This window comes from Microplitis demolitor, chromosome 2 (genome assembly GCF_026212275.2).
Source record: "Microplitis demolitor isolate Queensland-Clemson2020A chromosome 2, iyMicDemo2.1a, whole genome shotgun sequence".
Taxonomy (NCBI): Eukaryota; Metazoa; Arthropoda; class Insecta; order Hymenoptera; family Braconidae; genus Microplitis; species Microplitis demolitor.
In genome coordinates this window covers 10,332,168-10,345,038 of record NC_068546.1, presented here as the reverse complement: position 1 = coordinate 10,345,038, position 12,871 = coordinate 10,332,168, and the positions used below count along the sequence as shown (strand labels likewise).

The 12,871-nt window shown below is 32.9% G+C and overlaps 1 protein-coding gene across 1 annotated transcript; it reads left to right on the top strand.

The window, feature by feature from the left end:
* The first annotated feature begins 1,039 nt into the window (after positions 1-1,039).
* Positions 1,040-8,376, top strand: LOC128667337 (uncharacterized). Its single transcript, XM_053736996.1, has 2 exons — positions 1,040-1,043; positions 7,961-8,376. The coding sequence occupies exons 1-2, from the start codon at positions 1,040-1,042 to the stop codon at positions 8,374-8,376; spliced, it is 420 nt and encodes a 139-aa protein (XP_053592971.1).
* Positions 8,377-12,871: the final 4,495 nt, after the last annotated feature.

Below are 12,871 nucleotides of genomic sequence, written 5' to 3'. Positions count from 1 at the left end.
CCTACAAGAAAAACAAGCAGCCAGGCGAGGTACATCCCGAAATAATAAATGAAACCAGACGTACCCAGACTCCAAATCGAGGTCTGTCCAAATCAAGGACCAACCAGAAGTCATCGAGCTCCAGGAAACTCCACCAGCTCTTTCAAGTCGTGTCGTCTTCTCTGCAAGTAAATCAGCAACTCCAACTCGTACCACGAGAGGCCTTCATCTCTCAGACTTCAACGCTCCGATCTAATCATCCTAAACAAGATAAGAATAATGTATAAGTTAAATCAAAATTTCACGGAAAAATAGAAATCCTCTTTTAAAGTACTCGAAATCCAGACCCAAAATAATTTTCGGCCTTTCTGTGACTTTATAAATTCTTATACATTTACCGACACTTTACGTCGTCCTGAAAGAGGATTCCTATTTTACCGACATAACATTTTAAGAAAATTATATTACTATATTTTAATTAAGGAAATATTTAAAATCTAAATTTATAAGATTAAGTTTTGAAAAATTATATTTCTAAATTCAAATTCATTTAAATTATAACAAATTTTTAAGTCACCTGGACATTTGAGAAAACAAGAGAATTGGTAATTCCTGTCAAAACTAAAGAAATTATTTTTAAAAATCTAGCTGAGAGACAAGTGCTTACCTCTCACAGCGCACGCGCAACTCCGAACATTATTACAGCCGTTGACATGACTCCTGAAAAAACACCATTCTCTACTAAAATTCACCTTTTAAACAAAACTTCAGCTCCAGGAAAACCTCCTTATTACTCCGATTTCACCTCCTATAATAACAGGAAATGGAAGCAAGAAATAGAAAAGATATTTCCTCTCAGAAACGAACATCAGGATGTTACTCACCTCATAATGGTCACATGTTCCTTAAAAATTTTAATTAACTTACCTGGCCAATCGCGCCATTTAATAATAATAATAATAAATTTAAAGGAAAAAAGGGATAGAAAGTAAAAACTGCTTTTTCTCTCCGTTTACACTCGCATATTTATATCCGAGATTGTATACGGTTATTAAAAAGGATGGGTAAGTTTTGGGTTAAAAGAAGGAACAAACGATCTTCAAGCTCATTTCCTCTTTATTGAAAAGAGAAAATTGACAGCTAAAAGTGACTCGAGAGTGATAACATCTCCTGAGTTACCCAGCAAACGCTGGTGATGACCGAATTGCACCATTTTAGTCCAATTCCTTGAATTTTCCCCCCTCCCGCTCAACTTTCCTATCCTCCTCAAAGAGCCAGGAGATCCGTATCCAATCTTTCATCCAATCATCTAAATCCTCGTCCTTTTCCCTCCAAAGATGTTTACTCCAGGCCAGAAAAAGCTCACGCTTCAATCGGTCAGGACAGTAGGGCAAAGAACCACAGCTTAAAAAATACCGGACAAACAAATAGAATCATAACGTTACAAACACAATTGACCTTGACTTAATACTTGAACACTTACGTGTTATAGATTGTTGCGTACACCACACGAGTAATAACACTCACAAATATGAATTTTGGGATCCCAGATTGCAAAAATACTCCGAATATAAGCGAATTCGGCATAGATTCTTACAAAATAATAAATGGGATCCCCAAGGTCGTACTTCTGACCAATAGACACACACATTATGCTAGCTTCAAACCAGATGACTAAATGCCTGACTTTGCGCATAAATGGCTAGTCAGCAGTAATAAGACGCGCTAGTCGTGAGAGAGTTATCACAGTAAAAGAAGTAAAAATTAGAGAATAAAATATACTGAGGAAACTCTTGAAAAATAACAAAATAAAATTGCAACATTTTGGAAATCCATTCAAAAAATTTTATTCCAAAAAAAAAATTTTACTCCCCAAAATTTACAATCATTGACGTCTTTGGAATAGCCAGGCTATAGAGGAACTTTTTAAACTTGAGTTCAATAATCGCAAATTATTCCTGTTTTCTCGAACGTCACGAAAATTTCTTAAAACTTCCAATAAATAACTGTCACAAACCTTGGTATTATCAGTAAAATGCAAATGCAAATTGACCACCATATACTGAAATCTATAAGTTAACAAAATATAGAAGAAAGTTTCCTTCTCTCATTATAGTTAAATCATTTTTCAAAAAAAAAAAAAAACAAGACAAATCCGTTTACCTCTAATAGGGTAAGAACACGACTATCGGCATCCAGCGGGGATGACGGTGGTGCCACAGAACGGATCCAATCGATCTTACACTGGTTGGTCACGAACAAAAAGATGGGGTCCGAATCCAAGTACCAACGGGCTTGTACTTCGATGAGAACCTCCTCCAGTGGGATCGGTAAAGGATCCAATTCTGGATCGATAATCTCGGCAGGTGGGCGATTAAAACACATTTCCAGCAACAAATCCTGGAATTACCGAATTTCAGATCGTGAACTGAACCAGATACTACCAAATTCCGTATATTTAAAATTGAAAATGGGTTTTAATCAAAAGTAGCCAACTTACCACGTATTGCAATGAACGTCCACTAGCTATAAGAACGACTCAACTAAACGCTATATTCAAATATTATCTTTTCCTTCAAAAAGAATAAATTAAATAAAAATAAACATGACCTTGCTAAATCAGCGGAAAAGTTCATGTAATATGACAATTCAACTATAATCTATACTAAGCTGAACACGAATTTGTAATAATTTTTAAATTTGTGATATTGCCAGGAAGCATAGAAAGGAAATGTTTCGCCTATATTACAATTTCAAAAACCTGTAAAAACCTCTCTCCATGCATTCCACATTCATACATGTCAATTATTATCTATTTTAGTAGAATTTCATCTTTTATTATTGTTAAAATCCATCCAATATGAGGATTATTCATGTAAGAACCATATAATCTATGTCGTCAACGAAATAAGCTGTTTGAGAGAATGGTTCCTTTGACTACCGTAAGATGGCGCCACTTGCCGGTTAAGATCTATTAAGAAGAGATCAATCCGACGGTCGATAATTAACATCTCATTGATGCTATGCTACCGCGGGAGCTGCGAATACGGGCAAAGAAGAGACCGATTAGCACCCCCCCCCCCCTATGCTGAGCATTCGTTCTCACTCACTCTCAACTTCTTATATCACGCGCTCACTCCCACTCATATACGGCCGTAGTAAAAACCTATACTTAAGTTAAAAATAATTCTGTCCTAAAATTCAGTTAAACAAAAAAAAAAGGAAAAAAAAAAGAGAAAAAAAATACTAAAATTACCTTAAAATTATAATTAAAACTAAATTCTAAAAACCAAACTAATTATTAAAAGAAATATCTTATAAAAGATAAGAAAAAAAGAAAAAATCCCACTAAATAAAAAAAAAAAAAAGAGAGGTTTTTATTTTACATCTCAAAGGTGAATATATACAAACATATTTCTTGGGAATACAAAATTTCCTTTTTAAAAAAAAAAAAAAAACGAAGAAAAAAAAATAGAGGTTGAACCGCTGCTGGAGATGATTAAGCTTCCTCGGGGGCCCTCGGCAGGTCAGCTCTATATAAAAAAAAAAAAGAATTAACAAAAAAATCATAAAAAAAACGTTCTAATAAATTCTTAGCTTGTCTCCCTACCTCATAAGGTCCTCAGCCATTTCTATTAGGCTGGTAGCCAAGACCCAAATCTCTTCGGTGTTCGGCGCTTCCAACTGAACCCGAGGAGGCTCTTTGACGTCGAGGAACAGCCTCATCCCCAGCAGCGGATTGATCGGCCTCGTAAAAACATACACGAGGATCCCGATTTCCAGTAACGTCTGAAAAAGAGTAAAAATATATATAATTTAAATTTTTTTTTTTTTTTTTTTTTTGTGAAATTTAATTAAATTTAGTCAACGGAAGTAAACAGTACTTACATTGAAACTGCATTGGTGCCTCAGCAGCTGAAACCATGTCGAAAACGCTCTATAATGGTGGCGGGTGACGTACATCTTTCTTGTTGAATATTTATATTTTTTTTTTTTTTATATACCTTGCAAGTTGCCGGGCTCGATGCTAATTTCGCACTAAGTATTCCTACCCACAAATCGCACTGAGCGTCAGCGAAATGCGCCTCGAGATAAGACGATAGCCGGAGATCAAATTCTTCATGCAGACGCGGCAAATCTATTCGCAATTAAATAGCGCTAGATATTAGCTAAATGCAGATTCGCACAGCGCGAATGAATTATTCTCTCCAGCTTATTCCTGTACCTTTTTACAGTCTCAAGGTCATTCATACACATATGCAAATGGGTATGTGTCACATGCATGTAGAGAGATAAATCACACAATAACCTTATAATCCTAATTTGTGGTAAATATCCTATGGAATCGTTATGTTTAAAAATAGTTATTATGTTGGTGATGGGAAAATAATAGATTTTAGAGAAAAACTATATAAATTAATACAATAATATATAAAATCATATCATAAATATTTGCTATTTATATATTTATATACATACATATATATATATATATGTATATATATATATATATATATATATATATATATATATATATATTTAGAAAGATCAGAAAACCAAAAATAATCTTCTATATTTTATATAATCAGGAGACACGGTAGTGTCTCGCGCCAAGTACACGTTCAACAAACACTTGTATATGTGTGAAGTGTCATGACGCGAGCTTACCGTATATCTATACTGTTCACATAGTGGTTTTTAGCTCTCATTTTTAAAAACTTTTTTAAAATAATAAATTTTCAAAAAAATCCTTCTCTATTCGAAAGATAATTGATTGTTCGTCTCAAAATTCTAAAACTTTATTCATTTTAGTTATGAGAACTAATTTAAATTATGAAATTAGGCCAGCATATACTATAGCACCCCCAATTTAGACACTTTTATAAACTTTTTCATGCGTTAGGGGCACTGCCAGAGAATAAAAAGTTATAAGAAAAGCCAAGATTGAGTAAACCATTGAAATTTTTTTATAGCAATGATTCATTTTTACGCCACCAGCAGTGCTTCAGTCTGTATTTTTTTACTATAGTTACATTGAGTTAAATGGACTATAAAATAAATCCTTATTAATATCTAAGATAAATTTTTTTCTTATTCATTTTACATTCAGAGTTTTACTTGTTTTTTTTTAATGTTTGTTGATTTTGCGTACATGTATCACAAAAATATTATATTTGTAGGTTGCTAGAATTTTTTTTCCTTATTTTCTCAAGTTCTATTCTAGTTAAATCCGCTAGGTGGTATCAAAATCGTATAATTTAGCGCGATGACAGATACAGACGTTGTAATTAACCGTCTTTGGCTGAAGTAAGTCCTGATTTATAAAACTCCCCTAATCAGGATAGCCACTTTATCTCAAAACTGACTGGAATTTGACATTAAAATTGCCTGAAATTTTCTGGCCAATAGCAAAAGTTAGGAAGAAGTATTACGGGAAATTTTTGCTTAATTTAGAGGTAACTTTTTACGAAAAAAAATATCGGTAATGATCATTTGTATTTTACTATTTCAGAATGTAATTAAATTAATACCTGAAAATAACTACAATTTGACAGTAAGAAAATACTTACCAAGTTTTCAAGTCAAATTAACAATAAATTGACATACAATTTGCCTGAAAATTGACGACAACTTTTTTTAAGTCGATTTTTGAAATGAATTTGCATTCTTATTCGGGTAGTAAATTTACGTACGATTGTAGAGAAAGTTACATACAAACTGTCGTCAAGAACGGAAAAGTCTAAAGTTGACGGAGATTTGGCAAAAAATTTAAGGAAACTTTTGTAAGTAAACTTTTGCTAAAGCAAACTGTGCTATTAGGTTCAGTAAGATTTAGTGTAGTAAATACCCCAATAGCCACTTTAGCTTAAAATTGACGGTAATTTGACAAAATTTACCGACGATTTGACAGAAAAACTGGAATAAGTTACCTTGAATTTTTCGTCAAATGTCTGTCGATTTCGGGCTTCTTCGTTACTGACGACAGCCTGTATACACTATTTGTGTTTTTCAAGTTCACTAATTGATTGAAAGGTGGAGGCACTTGAGGCCACTGAGGACGTAAACCCTTCCTTGAATTTTTTGTCAAATATCCGTCAACTTCTAGCTTTTTCATTTTTGACGATAAGTAGTATACAATTTTTGAAATGAACTTGCATTCACATTTGGTTAGTAAATTTACGTCAAATTGTATAGCAAGTTGTATACCAATTTTCGTGCTGCGTCAAGATTTCCAATTTTAGCGGCAACCCAGGAAACCAGAGTTTCAGCTAAGAAATTAAAATTGAAATGAAACTTTTAGTATCTTAATAACGTAAAGTATATATAAAAAGTATTATTTTAACCTGTTAGCTCTCTTATACGCAAAATAGCTTATAAATTTGAAGAAAAATCAAAACCGATATTTAACTACAAGTTTTTATGTAATTTTCTGTGTGAGAGAAAAAAAAATTGAAATGAAATTTTTTATGGGTACTAAACGTCACCGGGATGTCAAATTTTTTCTTTCAGTTTTCGAGTTAAAATGTTTATCTGTAAGAGAGTTTTCATCAGCTTCAATGTGACTGTGGATTGAGCTCAACAGGTCATCGAGGTGTATTTGATATGAGAGAGATTTCATTTTATTCATCATGTAGCTAATATTTACATAGTGTAGAGTTGCTTTCAGCTCCGTGATAGCGAGATTTTTTGGTCAGAAAATTTATGTCAATTAGTTGCTATCAAGGTGTAGAGAAGTGGTCATGAAATTTTTTGAGTTCCGTAACTGCATGTTGACTACAATTGTTACTAACTTTTCTAGAAAGTTGACAACAATCTACTGCCACAATCACTTGCCAACTTTCTGATGAAGTTTCTTAGACAGTTGGCGGGTAGTTATCGTCAACTTATGAACATGCCAATTTTCGCAGCCAACTTGGTGACAATTTGCTTCAGCAGGTTAGCTTGCTGCCAGCTTAGCTATCAGGGCTGTTGTCGAATTTATCGTCATTCTGTAATACCAACATTGAGAATAAACAACTCTAACGGTAAGAAGTATAGATTACCATACGAGCTAACAGGTCAATTGATCCCTTTATTGATGTTGTTTTATAAGTTGCGCGCCAAAAAAAAAAAAAAATAACTAAAACAAAGGACCAAAAACGTAACTGCGAAAAGCCGGTCATCATTCATTTGCTAACAAAAAACGCGTAAGTACACCGTTTTTTTCTATTTTTTACCTTAAGCATTCAAATATATTTGAAGAATTCTGAAAGTGGCAGATAATTAAATAATTTTTTTTTTTTTTAAATAAACAACTTAAATACTTATAAAACAAAATTGTATCAATTACATGTTAAAAACTTTCATCTATTTACTTACAATCAAGTTATGTTTATTAAAAAATAAACGAATGTCTAATGTCTGCTATTTTTATTATTAAGCATGCTTGAAGTAAAATAATAATAATATTTATGCAAATAAACAAAAATTTGTTAATTATTAACTATTTATTTATTTATTTACAGAAAATTATGAACAACAGAGAGAATTTCAACGGTAAGTACACTCGTTGTCATTCGTATATATACATATTTATATATATATTTTTATATATATGTGTGTGTGTGTGTGTGTGTGTGTGTACACGGAAAAAAAATATTAGTAAATATTACTGATATTCTCGTCAACAGCGCGCCTAGATCGAATCTCAGTAAATTTTACTGAATAGAACGTAAGAAATTAATAACAGATGCATTTTTTTGACAAATGTCTTGTTTTGTCTTTTAAGGTTTAAGTAGTAATTTTAAATAGATTAAATATATATATGTATATATATATATATATATATATATATATATATATATATATATATATGTGTATATATATATATATATATATATATATATATATATATATATCTAAATGTTTATGTATGTATATACGAACGTCATGTTTGTATGTATATATTAAAATCATATTAATTAATGGCATTTTTTTTCAGAAGAAAGGGAGCTCATTGAAGCTGGAGCGGCTGCTGATGCAGCCATTCAAACATACAACAGGTTGGCCCGTGGACGTGCCCAATATTATTATCAGCCACCTTTTCCACAGGCCAACCCAAATTACTGGCAGCTACTGCCACCACCACCACCATCACCACCACCGTGCCTGCCAGCTGGAAATAGAGGAGGGGTGTCGGGTGCAGCTAACATAATTGTAGCCGACATACCTCTTCCAGTAGCAGAAGCAGGAGTACAAGTGGCAGCGGTAGTCCCACCAGGAGCTCCTGCACCAGTACTACCTCCAGTACCAGCACCAGCTCCAGCACCAGCTCCGGCAGTAGCTCTAGCACCAGCTCCAGCTCCAGCACCAGCTCCGGCAGTAGCTCCATCAGCAGTTGGTACGTTTGATCCATGAAAATTCCAAGAGATTTTCAAAGCTGTATGTTTAAGGCCTTCACTTAACTGTAGCACTTCTCAAAGAACTCATTTATTCTCATGAAATTTTTATAGGGATTTATGAGAAACTTTTGGATTTATGAGATCTTCAAATATATTATTTTTTCCTATTAGATTTAAAGAAATCTAAAGATTTGATTTGCTTTTCAGATACTTCAAATCGGTGGGCCGCTGGAGGCGTAGCCAGGGGACGAAGAGGTCGGAACCGTGGCTCTAAAAATAATTGGAGAGGCAACAGAGGCGGCTGCGGGAGAGGGGCGATTATTAAAAATTATTATATGTATTAAAAAAAAAATAAATTAATAAAACTAGTACTTGAAAAAAAAAAACCTAAAACCGACTTTTTTTCAATTATAACGTTCTCTACTATTTCACGCGTCCCACGGCGGAGTGTGGTTGGCGCTGAATAGCCGTTATGGCTCTCCGCTGGTCGAAAACTGAAAAACAAAATAAACCCAGAAAACAAATGTCCCACCTGGAGATATCCTGAATCTCCCTGGACTGACTGCTCTGCTCAGGCTAGGTTAGAAAACCTAGTTGGGCGCCAGTTCGTGTGCCCCACGAACAAAATTAACTCAAAAATTACACAACGGAGAAAATGAAAATGAAAATAAATAAATAACAGGATAGCGATTTCAGATTTAGGAATAAGGATAGCAAGAAAGATAGCAGTAATTAAAATAATAAAATTAAATAAATACCGGGTTGATGACCATTTGTTTAATTATCCATTAATTAATGAAATAATCAGTTCAATATATAACGCATACTCACATAAATAATGTTCAAAAATAATAGTAAATTACTTACAAAGAAAATAATAATAATACTATGCGCATATAAAATTATAATTCAAATAATAATAATAATGCATAAACAATAAATGTATTGTATAATAAAAGTTCTGGTAATACTTAATATTTCACTCGCACATGAAAATAAACAAAAGAAATAGATAAATTATTCTCCAGTACAAATTCCCCGTAAATTCTACTGGTGAATTTAAGGTATTTCAAAATACTATTGGTTTTGGACGCAAATAATAAAATAAATATCACCTCTTGAGTAATATAATTATGAAGGTTATTTACCCTGATCACTCTCACGTGATAATTAACTAATAATTTGAGGAATCAACTCAAAGTAAATATAATAATAATTCAAATTAACAATAATTAATAACTCAAATTAATAATAATTTACACTCAATATCCAGTTACACAATAAGCAATAACTCAAATTATTAATATTAATACGCAATTGAATAATAATTCATAATCAATATTCAAGTAAATAATAATCAATAATTCAATTTAGGAATAATCAATACGCTAAATAATAATAATTCGTAAGCAATATTCCGTTGAATAATAAGTAATAAATCAAATCAATAATAATTCATAAATAATACTCAACTATTGAATAATTTCACTGACTGTACTCGTATTTACTGAGTATAACATTCACGCATTCCATCATATGCTTCTGACCAGTTACTAATCCTCAGAATTTACTATCTCTCTCTCACGCTTAGGCTATATACAAATGATCACCAACTCGGGAACCAAAATTACACGCCAATGTATTAGCCAAAAAGTACTTACAGTTTACGTATTATTCAACTCCCTCGGTTGCACGCTAATACGGTAAATGGATTTTCCCTTTATGCGATTTATCAAATGCTCAACTAATGCCACTGGGTGTATATTAACTACCCAAAATACCCAATGGCGACAAATTTATACTTAAGTTAATGTAACAGAGCACACACGCTACTCTTACAGAGACTATTCCACGTCTGACCATGGCAGCACGTGAATCTCACGCCGGCACCTAGGCCGACGCCATTTTGTCGTATATCTCACTTTGACCAATCGAGATATACAACTGTCGCATGTTATTTCTTTTTACAGTACCACCAACGTACTACATAACTGTGGCCGTGTAATTTATCAAGTTCCCGACGCTAAATGACCAATTGTATTTTCCATAATTAATTCTTAATATTATTTACCGATAAATCAACCAATTATTTATTCATAAAACTAGTAGATTTATTTATAATGAATAAACCTACGGATGCCAACTGTTGTGTTGACGCGCATGCGCCAACCAATTCAAAATAATCATAAGCACGTAAATGAAATGCGCAACTATTTTCCCCAGCGCTACAAAATCCAAATATATACTCTAATAAGTCAGTGAAATCTCCTGCTTCCAATACAATTTATACCTAAGAAAACAATAACGTATTATTAACACAATAATTGAATAAAATCTTACATGTAAACAAACAACAATTATAATACAGTGTCGGATGAGACGTGTGAGCAGCGTGTGCTGCCCTCTGTTGCCCACCGACCTGATGCGAGACTGCCGCGATATTAAAATATCGTGACACAATTAAAAACTTTTTTTTTACGCTCAACCTATTTAAAAAACAAAAAATTTATTTTTCATCAATTGGGGCTTAATTTGAACGATTTGGAAATGTAATTTTATTATGTAGACTCATTAATTATGAATTAGTCTTAAATAATAAAATTACATTCTTAAATTTACACAAATGATTCCCAATGAATTAATAATAAAATTTTTGTCTGTTTTTTAGAGTGGTAATTTTTAATGACAAATGTAACTGTTCACTCCAAGTTTTCACCAACTTTCTGAGAAAATTGATGGCAACTTCTCGTTAACTAATGAAATACAAACTATAGCGACTAACTTAGTGACAAGTTGCTGCAGTAGGTTGCTACCAGCTTGGCTATAGGGGTTGCTTCATCAACTTTCCAATTTGAGCGACAATATGCATTTGTTGAATAACTATTTTATAATTGTTGATCCTTTGTTTTAATTTATTTTTCTTTTAGCACGCAACTTTAAAAATTTACATCGATAAATAGATTAATTGAACTGTCGGCTCTTGATGATAATCTATAGTTATTACCATTAGAGTTGTGTACTTGAAATATTTGGTATCTACTCTGATAGCCACCCTAACCGTAAGTTTACCACAGGCTGCTGCTGTATTTTAAAGGTAACTTAAAGGGAAGTGCTGTAAAGCAAGCAGTTACCTTGAAGTTGATAGTAAATTGTCTGTAACTTGAATTTAATTTGACTACAAGTGTTACTGTCAGCCAATGACGTTAAGTTGATTAAAAGTTTTACTTCAAATTGACGTCAAGTTTTTCTGTCAAGTTACGTTCAAGCTACTGCCGTATTCTGAAGCCTATTTAAAGAAAAGTATTATCCAGCCAAGGTTTGCCAGAAACTTCCACGTTAAGTTAGCCAAAAGTGTTGTTCTGCAAAACTTGCAAAGCAAGATCTGGCTATCAGGGCAACAATGTTTGTCCTGATAGCCAAGTTGGCAAGAAATTGGCGTCAAACTTACAGCCGCAACTAGACACCAAGTTGGCCGCAAAACTTGGAACTTTCAAAGTTGATAGACACTTTCTAAGAAAGTTGGTGGCAAAAGTTGGAAATCCAATAAGTTGACGGTCACTTTCTGAAAAAGTTGGTGGCAAAAGTTGGCAATATAAGTTGACGAAAAGTTGCCTTCAATTTTCTCAGAAGGCTGGGCCGTACTAAATGAATTTTTGAATTTTATTTTTCTTTTAATTAATAAATTAATTGTTATTATAGAAATTTTTATAGCTTCCGAAAAAATGTATAAGACTAACTTTTTCGGAAAGTTTTCATCATTCGAGTGACGTAATTATTAAAAATGTAATTAGAAAAGTAAAATTCGAAAATTCGGTTAGTACGGCCCAACCAGAAACCCACATTTCAGTTGCGGCTCGATACTGGCGCCAACTTTCTCAGAAAGTTGGTGGTAACCTGTAGCCAAAAGTTACAAAAGTTAAAGTTGTCGACAACTTGTTCGTCAAGTTTGTTGCAACTAATGAATACCAAATTTTCAATAAGCAACTCGAGCTATCAAGTTTGACTGCAAAAAAACACTTTACAATTTTTCAAGTTAACTTAACAATAAATTGATGTACAAATTGGCCTGAAAATTGACGAAAAATTTTTTTTAGTTAACTTTTGAAGAGAATTCGCATTCGAATTCGGATAGTAAATTTAAGTCAAATTGTATATCAGGTTGTATATAAATTGTCCTCAACAACGGAAAAGTCCGAAGTTCAGGGACATTTGACGAAAAAATCAAGGACACTTTTGTTAGTAAACTTTTGCCAAAGCAAACTGTGCTATTAGGGAAGTTTTCTCATGTTATGTCCTCCATGGCCTTAAGTGCCTCCACCTGTTAATCAATTAGTGCACTTGAAAAACATAAATGGGCGTGCATGGAACTTCTATTCGTAATTCACATGTTGAGATCATACAACATTTATTGCATCTTATCAATATTTAGTCGATATGGGTATTTCATGATCTTATCTTTATTTTTAAATAAAATTTAATTTTCAGATAAAAGTTATTTTGTCAATTACATT